This window comes from Schistocerca piceifrons, chromosome 8, assembly GCF_021461385.2.
Source record: "Schistocerca piceifrons isolate TAMUIC-IGC-003096 chromosome 8, iqSchPice1.1, whole genome shotgun sequence".
Classification (NCBI taxonomy): Eukaryota; Metazoa; Arthropoda; class Insecta; order Orthoptera; family Acrididae; genus Schistocerca; species Schistocerca piceifrons.
In genome coordinates, this window is record NC_060145.1 from 460,617,331 (window position 1) to 460,643,331 (window position 26,001).

Sequence of the window (26,001 nt, forward strand, 5' to 3'; positions counted from 1 at the left end):
CAGCTGCCCATGCAGATTCAGCACGATACCACAGTTCATCAAGAGTAGTGAATGGCGTATTGTGACGACCCAGTTGCTCGGCCACCATTGATCAGACGTTTTCAATTGGTGAGAGATCTGGAGAATGTGCTGGCCAGGGCAGCAATCGAACATTTTCTGTATCCAGAAAGGCCCGTACAGTACCTGCAGCATGCGGTCGTGCAGTATCCTGCTGAAATGTAGGGTTTCGCAGGGATCGAATGAAGGGTAGAGCCACGGGTCGTAACACATCTGAAATGTAACATCCACTGTTCAAAGTGTCGTCAATGCCAACAATAGGCAACCTAAACGTGTAACCAATGGCACCTCATACCATCGCGCCGGGTGATACGCCAGTATGACGAATACACTCTTCCAATGTGCGTTCACCGCGATGTCGCCAAACAAGGATCCGACCATTATGATGCTGTAAACAGAACCTGGATTCATCCGAAAAAATGACGTTTTGCCATTCGGGCACCCAGGTTCGTCGTTGAGTACACCATCGCAGGCGCTCCTGTCTGTCACGCAGCGTCAAAGGTAACCGCAGGCATGGTCTCCGAGCTGATAGTCCATGCTGCTGCAAATGTCGTCGAACTGTTCGTGCAGATGGTTGTTGTCTTGCAAACGTCCCCATCTGTTGACCCAGGGATCGACACGTGGCTGCACGATCCGTTACAGCCACGCGGATAGGTGCCTGTCATCTCGACTGCTAGTGATACGAGTCCGTGGGATCCAGCACGGCGTTCCGTATTACCCTCCTGAACCCACAGATTCCATATGCCGCTAACAGTCATTGGATCTCGACCAATGCGAGCAGCAATGTCGCGATAAAACATGCCGCAATCGCGATAGGCTACAATCCGGCCTTTATCAAAGTCGGCACCGTGATGGTACGCATTTCTCCTTCTTTCACGAGGTATCACAACAACGTTTCACCAGGCAACGCCGGTCAACTGCTGTTTGTGTACGAGAAATCGGTTGGAAACGTTTCTCATGTTCGCACGTTGTAGGTGTCGCCACCGGCGCCAACCTTGTGTGAATGCTCTGGACAGCTAATCCTTTGCATATCACAGCATCTTCTTTCTGTCGGTTAAATTTCACGTCTGTAGCTCGTCATCTTCGTGGTGTAGCAATTTTAATGGACAGTAGTGTATCTACTTCACTGCATCCAATCATCTTTACGACAAATATAATTTGTTACCTGACGTCTACTCTTTCGCTTTTCACGTATAGCCCATGACTCACTTCCGTGCAGTTATGTAAGAACATCCTTGATGTAGAAAAAATCATTCTTATCTCTTTGAGCGTTTTGTTTTGTTTTGTTTTGTGGATACTGTTTACGAGGGTTGCCCTAAACTTTCATCTATCGCTGTGGTATACGGTACAGTCCAGCTGCCCTCTATCAGTGGGGAGCCCTATTCTGTTTTGGCTCCTCTAAAAGCGGGATACGGTACTGTGACGCGCGAATTTTTGTGTGGACTAGTACTGCAGACATGAACTTTGCTATGAACAAAAAATATATTGTGTAACTCGGTATTTTAGAGGTGATAATTAAGATTCTGCGACTATCCCTGTATTGTTCTTCATGTATTTGTGAATTTCGCCAGTTTCTTCTCCACACTTTTTTATCGTAATCATAAGTAATATTGTAACGTAATTAATGTTTCATTAGTACTAATGTTACATTACGAACAAAGAATTTTTTTCTGACAAGACTTCTTCCCTTCGAAGCGATTTTATTAGTAATTATGTTCATTTCCTCGGTTTGTATTCTGTACAAACAATAACCAGCAAGTAAATTCGTTTCTCGTTGACCATGTTCTTTTCGTACCAAAAATATACGATTATCTGGGAATAAATGAAATGTATTCGCAGTTGCGAATATGGACAACCTACAGCTGGAATGATGAAATGACGAAACTGGAAATTTCTGCCAGACCGGGGCTCGAACGCAGATGTCTGCTTGTAGGGAGCAGTCGCCTTAACCACTTACGATTATCCGTGCAGGTTTCATGCCCAGACCAAAACTTCCCTATGTCATCGTTCATGTGTGTACAACCAGCACTGGTACATCCATACATGGGCACATTTTAATTGAATTTCACATGCCTGGTACCGGCGGATAAATACGATATCGCACTGCATGCATGTGCGTCGATATCAGGCAAGCAACTTTCAATTAAAAATATCTCCCCTTTACGGGAAAGTACATAATGCATGTGCGAGTGCAGGTCGTAGACACAGTGATTATTCGCGACTGCAAATACATTTCACGTATTTCATAACAGCTGCAGTCGCCGCCGTGACATTTCCTTCAGTCACGCACGCACTACAGTGGCCTATCTGCGTATAATAGACATGACAAGTTAGTGTCTATAATTGCCCACGTCGTGTTGTGCCGACTCCACTGTAGCTTGAATGGATTTTTAAGTTTGCTTTATATGCCCGACTTCTAATTTCACCACACAAGTTATTGCCCGATGACGACACGCAATACAGTTTGTTAAAGCGGTTTTAGCCGTTGTTAATTATGTTTTTAGATTTAATTTTATTACTCGTACAGAGACTCAACGTTGCTTTGTTTAACAGTGCGTCGTCAAAATAAGTATGAAATGCTAATGTCTTTGCAATACATAATGTCGACTATTGAGTTAAAGTTCGTACCTATTTTGCCATTTTAGAGAATAGAAACCTTAAGCGCTTCTACTTCGATAGTCTCAGTATCAAATGTTCACTAATTTCGATTTACTTCCTATCTCAGTTCAGTATTTAACACAAACTATATATCAATGCCATTTCAGAGATATACACTAACGGAATAACACGTAATTGTCATTTAACATCACTTTTATTAATAATCCTTTTTCTTATGACGTAAATGTTAATGAATGATCGCTATCTAGGAGGAAAGAGGAACTGATCCTAATCATGAGATAATAGCTTTTAATGAGCCCGCAATCGTTAATTAAATAAAAAGTCGCGTTCAAGGATGATATGCGAACAACTTTCGTTACGTCCGTTTTCACGTATCTGTCAAAACTAATCCTGTCGCCCACAATTCAAATTAACACTGACGTTAACCCCTTTTGTCGGAACATCGAATCGTAACTATTATGTGAAACTTTATTCTAGTCCCCGAATTAATTCCTTTCAGATACGCGTACGACCGGACAGCAAAACGGAACACAAACGACTTGTTTTAACAACCGAACAACGCAATGACGTTACATTACGACATTCTCCGCCCAATGAACATCTCTTTGACTTTATCTTCTCTACTCTGCTTAATTAAATTATTCCAAATTACAATTTATTCAGTTATTTAACGAAAACATCTAACAAAAAATAAAATAAATTTATCCCAACGTAAAAGATCCGTTATATGTCCCACCTATCGAAATGCCTGCATCTAACTGTGTCCATTCTCATAGCGCATCGCCCAGATACACGTGAAATTCTATAGATGTTACACACATTGTCTGGCCCTTTTGCTCGCCGGTATATAAGGTTTCTCCATAAAAGCGTGCAAAAGTCTAACAGAACATAGAGAATGCTCCACAGAAAAATTTGAGGTACAGAACCTGGGGTCAGAGAAGTCAGCTTAAGGAGATATAAACTTGTCTACTGCTTTGCCTAGCATTACTGTTTCCCAACTTATTTACAATTAACACGCGTACAAGTTTACACTACTGTGCTGTTTATTTACATGGACATTGTGTATTTCCTGCAAGGAACCAAGGAGGACGAGTCTGATTTACAGGAAGTCACGATGCGGGTTCTGTTTATTTTATTTACCCGTAAGGTGGCTCTACATCTACATTCATACTCTGCAAATCACATTTAAGTGCCTGGCAGAGGGTTCATCGAACCATCTTCACAATTCTCTGTTACTCCAATCTCGTATTGCGCGCGGAGAGAACGAACACCTATATCTTTCCGTACAAGCTCTGATTTCCCTTACTTTATCGTGTTGGTCGTTTCTCCCGATGTAGGTAGATGTCAACAAAATACTTTCGCATTCGGAGATTGAAATTTCCTGAGAAGATTCCGTCGCAACGAAAAACGCCTTTCTTTTAATAATGTCCAGCCCAAATCCTGTATCATTTCAATGACACCCTCTCCCATATTTCACGATAATACAAAACGTGCTGCCCTTCTTTGAACTTTTTCGAAGTACTCCGCCAGTCCTATCTGGTAAGTATCCTACACCGCGCAGCAGTATTCTAAAAGAGGACGGACAAGCGTAGTGTAGACAGTCTCCTTAGTAGATCTGTTACATTTTCTAAGTGTCCCGCCAATAAAACGCTTTGGTTAGCCTTCCCCACAACATTTTCTGTGTGTTCCTTCCTCTGTTGTATCGTATTTACATTGTCCCATAACAGAGCGCGCTATGAATCAACGACAGACCCAGTCATTACTCAGTCCTGTGCAGAGACATACAGTGCAGTGCGTTAGAATATCACCGTTACAGTTTCGCAGAACTCACTGTCATGTACACGCTCTCGCTGCTGAAAGGCTGTACAGGCATCATCCGTCACGACGAGCGTTTATTTCTCTCGATCGACGAATGCGTGAGACCTTTCATTGGAAAGCAGAAGCGAGGGAACTGGCAACATGAGGACCACTCGCACACCCGATTTTGAAGAGGAGGTGCCGGAACGTGTTGCAGCGGACCCCACTACAAGTACTCGTCGTATTGTACGTGAAATTGGCGCTGCACATACTAGCGTGTGGCGAGTACTCCACGAACAACAATTACAACCATATCACGCACGATGAGTCCATGCGATGCTTGTGACCGAATTTGGACCAAGGTTCGCATTGTTACTCCAACAATGGATTCATCGTCCAGATTTCCTCCAAATCGTGCTGTTTACTGTCAAGGCCTTTTTTGATCGTGATGGTATCTATGTCTAAAGCCACTTGTGTATGAGACCCTTTTGTATACGGAGATGGAATTAGTTGCCAGAACTGTAGTTGCCTGTGATGTGATTCGAAACACACCAGGGATGTTTGTCAGGATGCGTCAGAATCTTGTTCGATGTCATGCTTGCATTGAGGTTGATGGCCGTCAGTTTCAGCACATTTTGTAAGATACAGCACAAATACTACGTTCATTGTGTCAACTATGGTATTTGCAGTTAACTGTAACTAATGTAAATAAAGAAGTACACAGTAATGTGATTTTATTGCTAGTATCCCCTTAAGATGGGTTCTCCGACTACGGTTCCCTACGTCAAATTGTTCTGTGGAGCATCCTGTACGTCCTGTTACATTTTTGCACGCTGTTACCGGAACACCGTGTAGACATAGTAAATTTGTCATTTAAATCCACAACAATGGATCTCTATTTTTACAAACATCTCAGTCTCTACTACATGTAATGATTTAACCTCTTCTTCTTTCGACAATAGTACACAGGTTTTTTTCAGTTAAACTTATCAGAAGTTTTTATATGTGCACTCTAATTTGAATATAATTAATACAGTGAGATGATTGTCATAATTGAATAAACTCCTTAAAAAACATAATTAACGCCCTCATGAACCATCTACATCCGATTGTACAGTTGCGTAACGCCTCATGGTAAACAGAAACTAGAAACTTTACGATCACAAGCATTTTGTTGTTTTGTTTTGAGTTATGCGTGGAATTACTCTCAACCAATATTCTGTACTCATTAGTCTCCTCATGCCACTGAACAGAGCGTGTAAGTCTTGACTTTCACTGATGATAATAATGTTATCAGCGAGTCTTATTATTGATATCCTTACACTCTGAATTTTAATCCAACTCTAGGGTCTTTCCTTTATTTCCGTCGTTATTTCTGCGATGTATAAATTTAACAGTAGCGGCGAAAGACAGCATCTCTATCTTACACTCATTTCAATCCGCCTACTTCGTTCTGAATCTTCTATTCTTATTATGCCCACTTGATTGTTCTACATATTGTATATTACCCGTCTTCCCCCACGGTTTACTCCTATTTATCACAGAATTTCGAACGTCTTGCGCCATTTCACACTATCGAATGCCTTTTCTAGTCGGCAAATCCAGCAACCTAATTTTTCTCAAGTCTTGCTTCCAATGTCAAGCGCAACATCAGAATTGTCTCACTGCTGACTTCACCTTCCCTAAAGCCTAACTGATCGTCATCTTACACAACTCCTCGATTGCTTCTTCATTCTTGTCTATATTACTTTTGTCAGCAGTTTGTATGTATGAGATGTTCAGATGATTATGCGACGGTTCTCGTAGTTTTCTGCATACCTATCTTCGGGTCTGCGTGGACGACATATTCCCTAAAGTCTACTGGTATATTGCCAGTCTCGTACATTCTACACAGCAACATGAATAATCGTCTGGTCGCCGCTTCCTCTAGTGATTTTAAAAGTTGGGAAGTGTTTCCCCTTACAGGGAACACTGATACCAAATCAACTACGAAAGCTGTTCAGGTTTGCCTCACGACCCAGCTGCTAATTTTCAAGGAGCGAATGTCCTACTTCTCAAAATCCACAGACGACTACCTGCATTCGTTGATGGTTTGTCATTCGTGTTACGAAGGCTATACTGGGGAATTACTTAGTCAAATTCTGTGAGTTGTTTTCGTGATGAATCTATCACTTACAGCAATAACCAGATTCCAAGCGCATTATCTGAGAAGTGCAAATGTGTAGAGTCGACTGATATGCTATACGTTTTTAAAATACCAATAAGTTCCATTACAAAAGCTGCTGCAGATGGAGAGATTCATTGTAATAACATACTTCTGTATTGGCTCTACTGACATCTCACACATTCGTAGCTGGCTATAATTACGAGTATATTAACATGGACAGACAGTACACTGATTTGCAGAGACTGTGAAATTATTGGATTCTACTACTTGAACTGTATTCCATTGTGGGGCTGATATTTATTGCTGATATTTATGATTCCAGAAAGTCTCAACTTTTCTGAGATGTAAGCAGGCACCAAATCATCTATCTAAAAACGACCATAACCTCGAAATTGCAACAGTTTCGACTCAAACTTATGGCTGGAGATAAAAATGTTGTTCTTCAGAAGTTCTGCTTGGCTGTAATCGCTGATTGAGAAAATGCTGTGTATTTGTCGCGCCTATTATGATATTGGCGTAACGATCGAAGATTTTTGTAGCTCCAGATTGAAGACCTTATTCAGTTCTAGTGACGAGTAGCGATGACTATTTTATTGTTGTACCTGTGGGCTTTTGTATTCATAGCAAACTGCAATGGGGAATGGTAGGTCCCCAGTACGGTGGAATGTAGCGATGCCCCCTGACGGGCTTGGACGTATGCAGCACGGCGAAGCTGAGGAGGACTGGCGAGCAACGATCTATGTAAACAACATACTTGAAGCCAATGGCAAACTTAGCCGCCACGTTCTTCAACGTGGAATCATATTTTCTCTCTCTCTCTCTCTCTCTCTCTCTCTCTCTCTCTCTCTCTCTCTCTCTCTCTCTACAGAATACCATTTGGTGCTGCCGCTCACAGAAAAGACGCTTACGCGTTTCGTGAACTGATTGCCATTTTGAAGTGAGTTTGCCGTACACTATGTCAATCTAAGCGTGATATTTGCGATGTTCCAGCTGCTGCATTATTTTCGTGACTTTACTATAACATAAAAGCGCATTTTTGTAACTACCGATGCACCTTTCCCTCTAAATGCACGTGATTCGTTTATAAATTCTACATTCGCTTACTCTGTGTCGAATGTCGTTTTGCTGTCGGAAGAACTGACTTAATATTTATCACAGAGCCGGCCGGTGTGGCCGAGTGGTTCTAGGCGCTTCAGTCTGGAACCGCGCGACCGCTACGGTTGCAAGTTCGAATCCTGCCTCGGGCATGGATGTGTGTGATGTCCTTAGGTTAGTTAGTGTGGTGTCACCGCCAGACACCACACTTGCTAGGTGGTAGCCTTTAAATCGGCCGCGGTCCGGTAGTATACGTCCGACCCGCGTGTCGCCACTGTCAGTAATTGCAGACCGAGCGCCACCACACGGCAGGTCTAGAGAGACGTACTGGCACTCGCCCCAGTTGTACAGCCGACTTTGCAAGGAACGGTTCACTGACAAATACGCTCTCATTTGCCGAGACTATAGTTAGCCTAGCCTTCAGCTACATTTGCTACGACCTAGCAAGGCGCCGTATTCAATTGATATTGAGATTCTATTAATGTATCATCAAGAGAGATGGTCTACAAATATGGATTAAAGTTAAGTATTCCAGAAGCTACGTACTTTTCTTTATAGCATTCATTACGTATCCTGTTTCAGACCTCACGCCAGCTTGCGTGAGTTTAAGCGCGTGCCTTTCGGCTTGCTCTCATTGTGTCTAGGCTGTCTTGTCTAGACACAACAGTTAGGTTTAAGTAGTTCCATGTTCTAGGGGACTCATGACCTGTGATGTTAAGTCCCATAGTGCTCAGAGCCATTTATCAGAGGTACATTTAACAGATTTTTCGTATTGATGGGGTAAAAACGACAGGCGACTGAATGAACATTTAAAAACGTCGTTCAGAGCCAAAATTACCGTCACTGTTGAAGAGAATTGCAGATATATCAGCAGTTTTTTTCCTTTATTTTTTTTTTAGGTTTATGTTGTCGTCGCATGCCTTTGAGCAGTTACAAAGGAAAACAGGTCTGTCATGTTTTATGTCATACTGCCTTTGGGTATTTGTACCTCGGAAAAGAGCAATTACCAGATCCCTTAAGATAATTAATTTGGGTTAAAATTGTTACAGTTGTGTAACTTATTGCATGATTCAACATTCTACAGTACGGCACAAATTTTATGTCAACCTGCTGCTCTCATTGCATAAAAGCAGTTGTTACTAGTTAACAAGAGAAATCGTTGTTTTTACAGCCAGAAGCTTTCAAGAACCACTTGCTAATGGATAAAATGAATCTACATCCTCGTATTATTGCATGTGCACAGGGCAAAAAATCAGATCTTTACTGGCAGTATAACATTTCTGTTACAATGTTAATAGAATTAGAGATAAATAAAATTAAACACGTTTACGGTATAGAGTAACTGACAAGTTTAGTAATAAATAGTGTTCTGTTACGTAGGGCTACAGTTATTCGACATTAAAATATAGCTGAGACTATGTTTCTTCATTAAGGAGGCCAATTTGTAGTAAAGGCTCTCATTGTCCTTTAAAATAAAGTAACTTTATATACATTTGTCTGATCAGTTCCCTTTTCTGTTTTCCATTGATTCAGTTTTGGACAAATGATGTACTGAAACCTGCAAGTGATGTAATGTTTTAACAACAACTTTATCAGAACACGATAATGATATGACTCTCCAAATTCAGAGGATGCCGTTAGGTGATAAATAATATCGGTTTATGTCCCTACATTCGAAATACGTCGAGATTCTCGTATAATTTTAAGAGAAAATTATTGTACCGTCTTGACAATTGACAATTCCTTAGTACCCTCTCTGCCTCAAACCCTCGTCCGACCATTCTTATTTATGTTTTCCGTGATTTCCCGAAATGTCTTCAAGCAAATATCGAGATGGTTCCCTTGAAAGCTGTCTCAGCTGCCTTCCTTCGCCATTCTTCCATAATCCGATGGGACCGATGGCCTTGCTGTTTCATCCCCTCCCCCAAATCAACCAACCAACCTGTCGTGTCTCTTTGAATATACAGTAGGCAAGATCTGTGATTCAGAAAAATATTTTGTTATTTAGATTGAATTATCTCATTTACACCATACTGAAGGAGCATCTTTCTTACTTGCTAAAAACGTTCAACACCTCTACATTTACATCTACATCCATACTCCGCAAACCACCTGACGGTGTGTGGCGGAGGGTACCTTGAGTACCTCTGTAGGGTCCCCCTTCTATTTCAGTCACGTATTGTTCGTGGAAAGAAAGATTGGCGGTATGCCTCTGTGTGGGGTCTAATCTCTCTGATTTTATCCTCATGGTGTCTTCGCGAGATATAAATAGGAGGTAGCAATATACTGCTTGTCTCCTCGGTGAAGTTATGTTCTCGAAACTTTAACAAAAGCCCGTACCTACTGAGCGTCTCTCTTGCAGAGTCTTCCACTGGAGTTTATCATCTCCGTAACGCTTTCGCGATTTCTAAATGATCCTGTAACGAAGCGCGCTGCTCTCCGTTGGATCTTCTCTATCTTTTCTATCTTTTCTATCAACCCTATCTGGTACGGATCCCACACCGGTGAGCAGTATTCAAGCAGTATGCGAACAAGTGTACGGTAACCTACTTCCTTTGTTTTCGGACTGCATTTCCTTAGGATACTACCTATGAATCTCAGTCTGGCATCTGCTTTACCAACGATTAATTTTATATGATCATTCCATTTTAAATCACTCCTAATGTTACTCCCAGATAATTTATGGAATTAACTGCTTCCAGTTGCTGACCTGCTATATTGTAACTAAATGATAAATGATCTTCATTTCTATGTATTCGCAGCACGTTACACTTGTCTACATTGAGATTCGATTGCCATTCCCTACACCATGCGTCAATTTGTTGCAGATCCTCCAGCATTTCAGTACAATTTTCCATTGTTACAAGCTCTCGATATACTACAGCATCATCCGCAAATAGCCTCAGTGAACTTCCGATGTTATCGACAAGGTCATTTATATATATTGTGAATAGCAACGGTCCTACGACACTCCCCTGCCGCACACCTGAAATCACTCTTACTTCGGAAGACTTCTCTCCATTGAGATTGACATGCTGCGTTCTGTAATCTAGGAACTCTTCAATCCAATCAGACAACTGGTCTCATAGTCCATATGCTCTTACTTTGTTCATTAAACGACTGTGGGGAACTGTATCAAACGCCTTGCGAAATTCAAGAAACACGGCACCTATCTGGGAACCCCTGTCTATGGCACTCATGAGTCTTGTGGACGAATAGCGTGAGCTGGGTTTCACACGATCGTCTTTTTTGAAACCCATGCTGATTCCTACAGAGCAGATTTCTAGTTTCAAGAAAAGTCATTATACTAGAGCGTAATTCGTGTTGCAAAATTCTACAATTGATTGATGTTAGAGATATAGGTTTATAGTTCTGCACATCTTTTCGAAGTCCCTTCTTGAAATCGGGGATAACCTGTGCCCTCTCCAATCTTTTGGAACGCTACCCTAGATCGCATAACATATTTCTTTATTTAATATAGCCAGTTTTGGAAGACTTTGCTGACATATTCAGGTCTTAAACATCTTTTTCCTTCTGTGAAACGCGTTCATTTTACACTGGACCTTACGGGAAGTTGTCATGTAAGTAAAAACTCAACAATGACAAACGTTTTATAATGTGCTGATTTTCATCACATGCCTACTTGTCGTGAGGTCCAACGTAAAATGAACACATTTCACAATAAATTTTTAAGACCTGAAGATTCGAATGCAAAACAAATCTTTTGTCGCTTCCACATGACTAATGTGTTCAGTGTGCTGGCGTTACAAAGTATTGTGGCCAGTGTTGCTTGTTGCTGCCAACCGGAGCGCTGTTGAGACACAGATGGCCTCCCTATGTCGACTGTACGTGGGGCGTTTGAAAAGTCCGTGCAAAAATAAAAACTACTTACGTGTTTGGGATAAACTTTTTTATTTGTCGACATAGTCTCCTTTTAGACTTATGCACTTCGTCCAACGCTGTTCTAATTTGTTAATCCATTCCGAATAATAGGAATTGTCCAAACCTGCAAAATAGCTATTAGTTGCTGCAATCACTATCTCGTTTGAATAAAATCTTTATCCTGCCAGCCATTTCTTCAAACTGGGGAAGAAACAGTAGTCCGAGGGAGCCAAGTCTGGAGAACAGGGGGATGTGAAACGAGTTGGAATCCTATTTCCATCAATTTTGCGACCACAACTGCTGAGGTGTGTGCTGGTGCATTGTCGTGATGGAAAAGGACATTTTTGCATTCCAGTCGCCGGCATTTTTCTTGCAGCGCGGTTTTCAAACGGTGAATAATATGCACCTGTAATAGTTTTATCTTTTTCCAGATAGTCGATGAGGATTATCCGTTGCGAATCCAAAAATACAGTCGCTATAATCTTTCCGGACGAAGGAATGGTCTTCGCCTTTTTTTGGTGCAGATTCTCCCTTGGTAACCCATTGTTTAGATTGTTGCTTGGTCTCAGGACTATAGTAATGTATCCATGTTTCATCCACAGTGACGAAACGACGCTTAAAGTCCTGCGAATTCTTCCTGAACAGCTGCAAGTCATGCTTGTAACACTTCACACGATTCCATTTTTGGTCAAGCGTGAGCAATCGCGGAACCCATCTTGCGGATAGCTTTCTCATGTCCAAATTTTATGCAAAGTATTATGTACCCATTCATTAGAGATGTCCACAGCACACAGCACTAGCAATCTCACGCACCTTAACTCTTTTGTCATCCATCACCATATCATGGATTTTGTCAATGATTTCTGGAGTCGTAACCTCCACAGGGCGTCCAGAACGTTCAGCATCACCTGTACCCGTATGTCCACTCCAGAAATTTTGGAACCACTTATAAACTGTTCTAATCGAAGGTGCAGAGTCACCGTAATGTTTATCAAGCTTCTCTTTAGTCTCCTGAGGCGTTTTTCCTCTCATAAAGTAATGTTTAATCACCACATGAAATACGTTTTCGTCCATTTTTTGACAGACACTCGACTTCCTTGATTCACACAAATGCCAAACACAAAGAAATAGACCAATATGGCTGAAACTTGGTGTGCGTTCCTTCCAAAGATGCTACTAACTAGACATGACCTCGATACGCGCCAGTGTTGCCACCTCTCGGACTTTGCACGGACCTTTCAAACGCCTCCCGTACACCAGTTTGCCGCGCCCGCTGCAGCCAGACGCGGGGCGTGGGGCGTGGGAGGTGTCCTGAGACGGGCGGCGGTGTTGCAGCGCAGGAACGACACGTACGAGTTCCTGTCCGGGGTGCCGGTGACGCCGGCCACGCAGTTCGTCGCGCTGACCGAGGCGGCCGACCTGGGCCGCTTCCAGGACGCCGTCCACTACATGCACTTCGCGCTCGCAGCCTACGGCTGGCCCATGTTCCTCGTCACCTACAGCGCCACCGGCGTCTGCCAGCTCTGCGCCTCCATCAGGTGAGCGCCGACGCTTCCCCTCACCACCAGTGCACCCTGTCCACAGCGCGACCTTCAACAACTGCTCAACAGATGTCAGCACTCGACAGTTGTCACGGTTTCCTGCTGCCCATACCACCAGCCTCTGAAGCCTCCTCTCATATCCCTTTGTGTGAGGTCCATATAGACGGCCGCTGTGGCCGAGCGGTTCTAGGCGCTTCAGTCCGGAACTGCGCTGCTGCTACGGTCGCAGGTTCGAATCCTGCATCGGGCTTGGATGTGTGTGTTGTCCTTAGTTTAGTTAGGTTTAAGTAGTTCTAAGTCTAGGAGACTGATCTCAGATGTTAAGTCCCATAGTGCTCAGAGCCATTTGAGGTCCATATACCCAACAACCTACATTTTCGGCTTCAGTAACTCCTATATCATACAGCCCTACCGCATTTACAGGTGGCCCATGTTCCTTACAAACTAATTCATTAATATCTGTAATCTTATGTCTTATTCTCCATGTACAGATAGGCCACGATAATTACTACCTAAATCACTCGAATCTTTAATCCCCAAATCATATTCTCCATTTACAGCTGTCCCATCTCCCATGCAACTTCCATGTCATATTCTCGATCTAGGTGAGTCTAACGTTCATTACAGCTTGCATCAACAGCATCAGTAGCCTCCATTTCGTTTCCTGTACGTACAGGTGTAATATGTTCCCTGAAACATAAACCACCAGCATCTGAATCCCCATGTCATATTCTCCATTTACAGGTGGTCCATGTTTCCTGCAATCTAATCACCAAAATGTTTAATGACCATGTCGTTTTGGCCGGCCGAAGTGGCCGTGCGGTTAAAGGCGCTGCAGTCTGGAACCGCAAGACCGCTACGGTCGCAGGTTCGAATCCTGCCTCGGGCATGGATGTTTGTGATGTCCTTAGGTTAGTTAGGTTTAACTAGTTCTAAGTTCTAGGGGACTAATGACCTCAGCAGTTGAGTCCCATAGTGCTCAGAGCCATTTGAACCATGTCGTTTTCTGTATTTACAGGTGGACCGTGTTCACTAAAAAGTAAGTCGCCAGAATATGTAACCCATATTCTCCATTTACAGGTGATTCATTCTCAGTACCACGTCAATCACCAGCGTTCGTACCTCCCCAGGTAATTATACCCATTTACAGGCACCCCATGTTCAGTACGACCTCAGCCACCAGCATCTGTACTCACCACACCGTTTTCTCTGTTTACAGCGGGCTCACGTTTCCTCCAAGCTAAGTGATCAGCATTTGTGACCTCCGTGTCCTTCATTCACAGGCAGCAGTAACACATCATCGTCACAAATAGTGGTCGTACAGAATGTACATAACACACTGATCAGGCAGAACATTGTGACCACAGACCCACTATCGATATAAACACATCCAGGGGATAGTAGCGCCGCCTGGCGAGGAACGACCGGTAGTCATACACACACGGTGCGTGCACTATCAGTGAGCGTGTGTAGAATGGGGAAGGGGCGCGATCAGTCTGTGCTTTACTGAGGGCAGATAGTGATGGCCCGGAGGCCCGGCACGACCATTTCGGAAACTGCACCACCTGTCGGACGTTCTGGGAGTGCTGTGGTGGGTGCCGCGAAAGCGAGGTGAAACCGCGTCCAGACGTCGTGGGGTCTGGCGTAGACCCCTCGTTACACATGTTGCACCTGTATGCTAGGCATACTGGTAAAACAGGACAGGCGGCGAACTATGGAAGAACTAAATCAGACTTTAATCCTGGACAGAATGCCAGTGTGTCAATGCAGTGCACCAAGCCTGAGACGCCTACTAAACCCGCTGGGCAAAACAGGTGGAAAGGGACAAGGGTTTAAGTCAGTTTCTGCTCCTAATTGTCATTTATTGTAATTTAATAACCTTTACAACCAAAGCGGCACATAGCAGAATCTTTACCTAATGTAACTCTTTCACGGCTGAAGGCCTCCAACAAGAAATTTGAACAACATAAAAATCCAATTCAGATAGCAATAAAAAATTAAAAAAACAACATACGCGAAGTGCAATACAAATGGTTGAGGGCCACAATTAAATTTCAAAACTTCGGAATATATTACCATAGACCTTTAAAGGTAGAAGGCCAGCATGTTTAAAAACAAGAAATCGTAAAAATCAACAAGATAAAAATCCAATTAAGATAGCAATAAAATAACTTAAAGAAGCAACATTTGCCATGTGGAATACCAATGCCTCAGGGCCACAATTAAACTTCAAAACTTTAAAATATATTCCATAATCTTTAAAGGCCGCAGTGTTTAAGCTTGAAAAATAAATTTAAAAATTAATTTTGCAAAATTTTAAGAAACAAAACAAATAACCATAAGCCTAAAATTTTAAATAGCTGACAACAGATAATAAAACACCGGTGGCACTCAGAAGGCCTCCAGGGAGGTCGGTCTGCCCTCGTTCACATAGGTGAGACAGGTGGTGAGCCCAACTACACTTGATCCATCGGAACCCAACCAAGGGATAGCCAGGGACCGACTGACCGAACGACTTGCCTACCGTCAATCAGTACACGAGAACTCAAACAGCCAATGTTACAAACGTGATAATCCACAATGGAGTATGTATTAGCTGTCAAAATTACACACCATGTTGGACAGCGACAACAGGTGAGGAAAGGACGTTGCCTGAAATTACGTTAGTGCCCAGGGCAGGTAACCAGAACACTAACGGCCACAAGACAGAAAATTTCACTGGTGCACTAAAATCGTAGTCGACTAAAATAGTAAATTGCACTGCATGGCGGCTAAATCTCAGCAGTAGAAGCACTCGGTTTTGCTCACCGGAAAACCTTCCCAACAGCAAACCACCGAAGCGAACCACCACAACATGACGTGGCTTGGGTAGTTGAAACCACTGCTCAACTTTGACGTCCTGGGTCGGCGAACCACGAAGCTCGTAGCGATCGGACAGCTCCACACACGCTCCGACACTGTGCAGGGACTGCCAGCGGTCCCAGCCGACTGCACCGCGCGGAGATAACTTCCCTCGTCCGCAACAACTGACCGACTCCCTCCAGACCCCTTGCCGGAAACTAGATGCACCAAATCAAAGATGGCACACGGCACAAATATCGATACACATCACTGCTGCCACACGTAGAAGGAAGAAGAACCGCGACAAGGGCGGAAAACCAAACACAGATAGACAGCGAACTTCACGAAAACTCATAGTTGGGAGAGAGCGCGGCTCAGAGCCCTCCTAACGATGGGACTCCGCAGCCGATGTTAAGACCGCGACATCGGCGACTACGACTGAAATGGACACGTCACCATCAGCACTGAACGTTGGCATAGTGGTCTGATGAATCCCGATACCTTCTTCAGCACGCTGATGAGAGGACGCATATTCGTCGTCCTGCTGGGGAACAGCTCGTTGCCACATGTACTGCAGGGAGGAGTCAAGCTGGCGGCGTCTGCATTATGCTCTGGGGAACATGCAAGGGTCCAGTGGAGCTCGTGCAAGACGCCATGACTACGACGGATATCGTACACTGATTGCAGACCACGTACATCCCTTCGTGAAGATCATGTTTCCTGACGGCGGTGGCATTTTTCGGCAAGGTAATGCGCCGTGTCACAAGGGCAGGAATGTGATGGAGTAGTTCGGGGAACACAGTGGTGAGTTCCAGTTGACGTGCTGGCACCCAACTCGCCAGATCTGAACCCTGTCGAACACATCTGAGATATCATTGAATGTGGCGTATGAACTCATCGCGCCCTTCCTGTAATTTACGGGCCGCACGGGGTAGCCGTGCGGTCTTGGGGGTCTTGTCACGGTTCACCCGGCTCCCCCCGTCGGAAGTTCGAGTCCTCCCTCGGGCATGGGTGTGTGTGTGTTCCCCTTACCGTAAGTTAGTTTAAGTTAGATTAAGTAGTGCGTAAGTCTAGGAACTTATGACCTCATCAGTTTAGTCCCATAGTCCTTACCACGAATTTCCGGAACTTATGGAAATTATGTGACTTGGGTGTGCAGATGTGGTTCCAGCTCGCTCCAGAAACCTACCAAGGCCTCACTGCTTCCATGCCACGAAGCGTCGCCGCTGTTATGCGTGCCAAAGGTGGACATACAGGTTAGTAGGTGGGCGGTCATAATGTTCTGGCTGATCAGTGTTCGAGGGGCCAGTAAATGGATAATAAGGTATGAAGCTTACCGATGTTCCTGATTTAGGGTGTAAGCAATGTACACAATGCTACAGCCAAAATCACCAGCATCTGTAAGCCCCATATCTCATATTCTTCACTTAATGGTAAAATTAGATAAAGTTATGTAAAGTCCCGCGTAATGGTTCTAGATGGCCCAATCAGATCAGGCCGACCGCCATGTCATCCTCTGGCAATGGCGTTACTGTATGTGGTATGGATGCGAATGTGGTCAGCAAAGCACTCTTCCGAACGTCGTCGGGTTTCTTGACCTTGCAACCGCTAGTAACTGCTCGAGTAGCTCCTCATTTAGCCTCAAGAGAATGGGTGCACCGTGTACCAGTCGTCCCACAACGGAAATATTCCTGGCAGTATCGGTAATCAATGCCAGCCCTCCCACATGGCAATGAACCGCACTGACGACTCAGCTATGGAGGTGGACCCACATTTACTGGTGGCTCACATTCGGATAGCCTGTATGACAAGCATCTGTCACGTTAATGTGTTAGTGCCTCACGTTCTACGAATAACATTAGCATCACACACACCGAACACCACTGGACTCGCATTCGGGAGGACGACGGTTCAATCCCGAGTCCGGCCATCCTGATTTAGATTTTCCGTGATTTTCCTAAATCGTTCCAGGCAAATGCCGGGATGGTTCCTTTGAAAGGGCACGGCCGACTTCCTTCCCCGTCCTTCCCTAATCCGATGAGACCGATGACTCGCAGTTTGGTCTGTTCCCCTAAAAACAACCCAACAACAACACCGAACATCCCAATTCTCTATTTACAACAACTTTCTTGACCCACCAGACCATCTACCATAAGAGTCTGACTGACGCCTGGCTCTATTAGAGCGGCTCTAGACGGTCGATTCATCAACCACATTACCTGCATCACAGACACCTGCTACCTAAGCGCCCCCTCTGTACCACTACCAGTTCACCATACACTACAGTACCCTGGCATAAAACAAATGAGGTCATTTACATAACCAATGAACAGTTTATTGCAGCTCATAAGTGAGACTTTTAGATCGTGACGTGTATCACTACACTGTGCCATCCGCTCAGTGTTACTAGACAGACTCTTTGCTACAGGCAGGCTCCGGCGCTCTGTCGCCAGACGTCTGACGCAAGAGAAATGAGACACCTCCTGGGAACTGATACACAAAACAAATGTATTTCGTTCATTTAGTGGTGGTTACTTTCAGACTTGCACTCGTTCGAGACCCCACGCTAGTGCAATTTGCTCCTCCGCCGTGGTCGAAACATTTCCGCATTTCGCCTACCGTGGACATAGCAGGAGCTCAGTGACCGTCGGCGCGCAAAACCAGTCTGGACTTGCCTGCTCGCCCACTACCGCTCCAGCTGACGGAGTTTCATGACGGGTCATAAATACCGAATAGGAAATATTTTTCTAATGTTGTGCAAAATTATAATTATTTTAAATGTTATAGAAAGCAGACGTCGTGAGAACCATGGCTGTAGTACAGTTACACTACTTGCCATTAAAATTGCTACACCACGAAGATGACGTGCTACAGACGCGAACTTTAACCGACAGGAAGAAGATGCTGTGATATGCAAATGATTAGCTTTTCAGAGCATTCATACAAGGTTGGCGACGGTGGCGACACCTACAACGTGCTGACATGAGGAAAGTTTCCAACCGATTTCTCATACACAAACAGCAGTTGACCGGCGTTCCCTGGTGAAACGTTGTCGTGATGCCTCGTGTAAGGAGGAGAAATGCGTACCATCACGTTTCCGACTTTGATAACGGTCGGATTGTAGCCTATCGCGAATGCGGTTTATCGTATCGCGACATTGCTGCTCGCGTAGGTCGAGATCCAATGACTGTTAGCAGAATATGGAATCGGTGAGTTCAGGAGGGTAATACGGAACGCCGTTCTGGATCCCAACGGCCTCGTATCACTAGCAGTCGAGATGACAGCCATCTTATCCGCATGGCTGTAACGGATGGTGCAGCCACGTCTCGATCGCTGAGTCAACAGATGGCGACGTTTACAAGACAACAACCATCTGCACGAACAGTTCGACGACGTTTGCAGCAGCATGGACTATCAGCTCTAAGACCATGGCTGTGGTTACCCTTGACGCTGCATCACAGACAGGACCACCTGCGATGGTGGACTCAACGACGAATGTGGGTGCACGAATGGCAAAACATTTTTTCGGATGTATCGAGGTTCTGTTTACAGCATCGCGATGGTCGCATCCGTCTTTGGCGACATCGTGATGGACGCACATTGGAAGCGTGTATTCCTCAAGGCCATACTGGCGTATCACCCGGCGTGATGGTATGGGTGCCATTGGTTACACGTCTAGGTCACCTCTTCTTCGCATTGACTGCACTTTCAACAGTGGACGTTACATTTCAGATGTGTTACGACCCGTGGCTCTACCCTCCATTCGATCCCCGCGAAACCATACATTTCAGCAGGATAATGCACGACCGCATGTTGCAGGTACTGTACTGGCGTTTCTGGATACAGAAAATGTTAGACTGCTGCCCTGGCCAGCACACTCTCCAGATCTCTCACCAATTGAAAACGTCTGGTCAATGGTGGCCGAGCAACTGGCTCGTCACAATACGCCATTCACTGCTCATGATGAACTGTGGTATCGTGTTGAAGCTGCATGGGCAGCTGTACCTGTACACGCCATCCAAGCGCTGTTTGACTCAATGCCCAGGCGTATCAAGGCCGTTATTACGGCCAGAGGTGTTTGTTCTGGGTACCGATTTCTCAGGATCTATGAACCCAAATTGCTTGAAAATGTAATCACTTATCAGTTCTAGTATAATATATTTGTCCAATGAATACCCGTTTATCATCTGCAATACTTCTTGGTGTAGCAATTTTAATGGCCAGTAGTGTGTTTTAAAACAGCAACAAGTATGTTTTAAGACATTTTATTTAAATCAGACCATTACCGGTTTCGGATTTATTACAAGTCCGTTTTCGGATGGCTGTTACAGAGTTTCCTCCTTTCCTGCTGTGCTCTCATTTCGTAATCGTCGCAGGTTTTGTGTAGGTCAGTGTTTTTGTTACTTATGTGAAGCTAGGCCACGTTGTATAAATTCTGAGCACGTGTGCTGCCATGAAATGTGGAAAGGTGTGTGCTCAAGTGGTTTTCCGAGAATTTAACGGCACTCACATTGTGTACGCGCCAGAATGTGGAAACTTTTAAATGTATAACACAAATAGGCGATTAATTCATCGTACTGCACAAAACCTGTAACGACTGTAAAAAGAGGCTGTGGCAGGAAACCAAGAAAATCTGTAAGGGCCCTCTGAAGATTTATTTTATTTACATAAACTGTCTTAAAACATACTTTCCGCTTGTTTCTGTTTTAAATTATTAAATTTTCTTTTTCCCTCAGGTGACAGCTCTATATTGAAAACACAAATAAAATTACTTGCGGCTTTCACAGGTATTATTTATACAGAAGATACAAGAGTGATAATTTGTAGACTGTTTATCATATGTAGAGTGTTTTCAAAACAAAGTATTACATTTTGTTTGTCACGCAGAAATACTTGTATTTAACTAAAATAAAAAATAAATTTTCTGTATGGATACCGTTTCATTCAAGAACAGATGAAAAATAAAGCTCAGTTTGCAACTTTGGTCTACTGTTTGTGCAATTAAAAATAATTTAACGGATGGGCAGAAGATAACTGAGTTAATCGTTTAATACAAAGCTGACATTCTGTGTCATGGGTTTATTGATTTCAAGTATTTCCAGTAGAGTCATCTTCCTGACTTTCCCAGACACACGTTCTACGTCCTATGATTGTTTTTCTATTAAAAGACGTACGGCAAAAATTGAATATCTTTCTTACTGTCCAACTATTCTTGAGCTGAGAACTAGCTCTATGGCCAAAGAAACACCACACGAAAGAATTCCTTGATAATGCAATCAGTCTCATTTCGTTTGTATCAAGAGGCTATGTTCCCGTCATAACAACTGCATCAATTAGCTCCGTAGTAGGCGTAGCAGCTTACTGCGCATTGCTATATTAAAATAGAAGCAGCACCAGTTCCATTACTACAACAATCCCTGCCCCGGGTTCATCAAGAAGTACTTACCAAGAAGCACTAATACTTCATTGTCATTGTAGTTGGAGTCACGAACGATGGCAGTCGAATTTAGACTTGTTCAGCGAATCTGCGTCACGCATTCTCCGATAGGCAATGAGCTTTCAGTATTGTTCTCAGGGTTCTGCTGTAAATATTGTAGGCAATGCGAGCATTAAATCTGATCGTAACGAGTTGTTTAGGGAATTTTTATTCCATTTCTTGCGAGCTGCCACGGCTGGTGGTGATCATAAGTGACAAATTCTGCAGAAGCAAGCGAGAGACATAATTTGCAGTGCACAAGCTTTCTTCAAGCTCAGAGCACGTGTATGCACCTTGTGCGCTTGGAACGGTAACAATGCATCTCACGTCCGTGTCTCACGCTGAGCAAACCACCATCGTACGCGAATCAGACTATAGCAGTTCCATCAGAACTTAAGTCTCACAATTCATACTAATGCTGTTCTCTGCAGCTTTGCTTAATAAATTGTTATTGGATAATCCATTCAGCTGTTTTACTACAGGTATTTAATTCGCATGATCGATTTCGAAATTATACACTTCAATCTTCCTGCGTGTTTGTGGCAATCGAGTTCAACCGAATCATTGATGTACTTAAAGAAGACCAAAAACGGAATCATATCGAAAATCAATACAACAACATACCGTAAACATTAAACATGCCGTATCCTCTTTGTGTGTGTGTGTGTGTGTGTGTGTGTGTGTGTGTGTGTGTGTGTGTGCGCGCAGAATATGAATCCAAGTTAATTACACATGACCATGCGCCGCTATGTCCACCTTTGGCATGGGTAATAGCGGTTACTCGTCAAGGCATGGAAGCAATGAGCCCTTGGTAGGTCGCTCAAGACAGTTGGCACCACATCTGCACACACAAGGTGCATAATTCCCGCAAATTCCTAGGACGGGGGAATGATGAGATCTGACGCCACGTCCAGTCACATCCCAGATGAGTTCGATCAGGTTCATATCTGGTGAGTTGAGGGGCCAACACTCAATTGGCATTCGCCACTGTGTAACTCGAACCACTCCGTCACACTCCTGGCCTTGTGATATAGGGCATTATGTTGTTGAAAAATACAATTGCCGTCGGGAAACATGATGGTGGTGAACGGTTGAGGTGGTCTGCAACCAGAGCACGATACTCCATGCCCCTCAATGTACCTTCAACGATCTCCACTGGATCCATGGGTGCCCACGTGAATGTTCCCAATAGTATAATGAATCATCTTGGGGTTGAAGCTCTTTTCTTCCGTGTTTGCTTTAACAATATGTATGTTTTTGGATAGGATCCGCCTTTAGCAAAACACATTTTTTGTTTTTTAACCCAAACGTGTTTCACTGCAGTTGCAGCATCTTCACTGAGCTTTTATTTTCCATCTGTCTGTATACGTGTAGCTATTAGTTTTTAAATCGTAATTACATATATTTCGGAAACACACAAATTACGAATTCATACCTTTTTACAACATGGTGTGGTTTTTCTGATGTGTTGTGTTTCTACATTGGCCATTTTGTTCCACAGTTTTTCATCTGCAACCACTTATACCTTAAAGTAGACAAATTGTTTAAGCCAAAACGTAAGTGAAACTTTATGTAAATAGACACACACATCGAATTAAATAATTTCAGACATAGAAATAAGAAGCTTTCATATCGTAATTTTGGCTTAAACAATTTGTCTACTTTAAGGTATAAGTGGTTGCAGATGACAAACTGTGGAACAAAACGGTCACTGTAGAAACACAACACATCAGAAAAACTACACCATGTTGTAAAAAGGTATGAATTCGTAATTTATGTGTTTTTCAAATAACTGTAATTACGATTTAAAAAGTAATAGCTACACGTATACAAACAGCAAAGAACACTCTATATCTTTAACAGATGGAAAATAAAAGCCCACTGAAGATGCTGCAACTGCAGTGAAACATGTTTGGGTTAAAAAAACAAAAAAATGTGTTTTGCTAAAGGCGGACCTTTCCAAAAACATACATACAGTATAATGAAGCCGCCACGTGTTTGACTCCATCTCGCAGTGCAGTTATCAAGGAGCTGCTCCTTTGGAAGACAACGGATTGGAGGGGGGGGGGGGGGGGGGAGGGGTGTCCTCCCATCCGCATAATGGAGAAGGCATCGGGATTCGCCACACCATGAAACGCTCTGCTACTGCACCAAAGTCCAGTGCCGATGGCCACGTGCCCGTTGTGTTAACACAGACGCACGCACGCGTCTTAGGCCGCGGGACCCATCCTTAGGAGGGTCCAATTCACTGCGCGTTCAGACACGCTTGTACTCTGCCCAGCATGAAATTCTGATGTTAGTTCCGCCACAGTTCGCCGCCTGTCCTGTTTTACCAGTCTGCCCAGCCTACAAGGCCCGACGTCTTTAATGATGAGCGGCCGCCCAACCCAACGTGGTTTCACCTCGGTTTCACCACCTGTTGAACACACTCACCACAGCACACCTCGAGCACCCGACAAGTCAGGCAGTTTACGAAATGTTCGTGCCGAGCCTCTGGGCCATCACAATGTGTCCTCGGTCAGACTCACATAGTTCGCGTGCCTTCCGCATTCTACACACGGACATCTCGTTCACTGATACTACAAGCACCGTGCGTGTGTCAGTCAGCAGTACCTCGCCATGTGACGCTGCTATCACCTGGACGTGTTTATATTCATAGTACGAGGGTCACTCCAAAAGAAATGCACACTATTTTTTTTTAAATCCGTCTTTTATTCTACATGTTTGAAAGTTTTACAGTGTGTAGATACATCCTTTAGGAACAATATTTTCATTTCTCCACATAGTTTCCATCCCTCTCAACTGCCTTACGCCATCTTGGAACCAGTGCCTGTATACCCGAACGGTAAAATTCTGGACCAACCTGTTGGAGCCACCGTTCGGCAGCGTGCACAAGGGAGTCATCATCCTCAAACCTTGTTCCACGAAGAGAGTCTTTCAGTTTCCCAAAGAGATGATAGTCACCTGGAGCCAGGTCAGGACTGTAAGGCGGGTGTTTCAGTGTTGTCCATCCGAGTTTTGTGATCGCTTCCATGGTTTTTTGACTGGCATGTGGCCGTGCATTGTCGTGCAACAGCAAAACATCCTGCTTTGGCCGATGTGGTCGAACACGACTCAGTCGAGCTTGAACTTTCTTCAGTGTCGTCAAATATGCATCAGAATTAATGGTGGTTCCACGTGTCACGATGTCCACAAACAAGATTCATTCAGAATCAAAAAACACTGTAGCCATAACTTTTCCAGCAGAAAGTGTGGTTTTGAATTTTCTTTTCTTGGGTGAATTTGCATGCTTCCACTTCATTGATTGCCTCTTCGTCTGTGGTGAAAAATGATGGAGCTATGTTTCATCACCTGTCACAGTTCTTCCAAGAAATTCATCTGCACCATTCTCGTACTGTTCCAAAAGTTCGCTGCGCACCGTTTTTCTTGTTTCTTTGTGATCCACTGTCAACATCCTGGGAACGCACCTGAGACAAACCTTTTTTAACGCCAACACTTTCAATATTCTGCAAACACTTCCTTCCTCTATCCGAGCGTAGCGTGACAATTCGTTCGCTGTGATGCATCTGTCAGGAGTCACCAGTTCGGTAACTCTCTGCACATCGTCTGGAGTGTGTGCAGTACGATGCCTGCCGCTGCGAGGACAATCCTCAATATTGCCGTGCCCGCTTTCATCACGTAACCTGCTTGCCCATCGACTAACCGTACTGCGATCGATAGCAGCATCTCCATACACCTTTTTCAACCTCTTGTGGATGCTTCCCACTGTCTCGCTTCCACAGCACAGGAATTCAATGACAGCACGTTGCTTCTGACGAACGTCAAGTGTAGCAGCCATCTTGAAGACATGCTGTGACGGCGCCACTCACGGGAACAGGTTGAACTAAGTTTGAAAACAAGCGCGAAGGATGTATCTACACACTGTAAAACCTTCACACATGCAGAATGAAAAGTGTATTTTTAGAAAAATAGTGTGCATTTCTTTTGGAGTGACCCTCGTAGGTCGGTGGTCATAATGTTCCGGGTGATCAGCGTACATGCCTACCCAGAGAGAACTAGCTGTTCGATTAATTTCCCCCACGAACTCTCCGCTCCCTACCGTGGGTCAGTGCGTGGCTTTCAGCGATGATGTAACAGCACCGCCCGTTCCTTTGCTCAAAAGTTCTGTAGTCAGTAACTTTGTCGTTGTGGTCCACGTGTAGAAATGAATATAAAGAGGACTGCGAGTAGGCAGGGGGCGAGCCCGGCGGAGTGTCGGGGGAGGTGACGGGTTGTGTGGCCGGCAGGTGTTCTTGCCTGTGGTGCTCGCCGCCCAAGGACCCGGCGGTCATCGTCGAGGACAACTGCTGCCGCTGCAACTACGCGGCGCTGCGGCGCATGGTGGACGTGGGCGACGTCGCCGTCGTGTACGCCACCTACCACGTCGACGTCGGCGAGACGCCCTTCTTCGTCGCCGTCGACTACACCAAGCGCAAGGTCGTCATCAGCATACGAGGCACCCTGTCGCTCCAGGTGAGAGACACACA

General features: G+C 44.3%; 1 protein-coding gene across 1 annotated transcript in view; it reads left to right on the forward strand.

Annotated features, from left to right (window-relative positions):
• The window catches only part of LOC124712461 (diacylglycerol lipase-alpha), a 402,074-nt gene that overhangs the window by 148,976 nt on the left and 227,097 nt on the right, over window positions 1–26,001 (forward strand). The window contains exons 7-8 of the mRNA XM_047242757.1: window positions 12,953–13,155; window positions 25,762–25,987. Coding sequence (XP_047098713.1) covers window positions 12,953–13,155; window positions 25,762–25,987 — 429 coding nt within the window. The remainder of the gene's footprint in view (window positions 1–12,952; window positions 13,156–25,761; window positions 25,988–26,001) is intronic.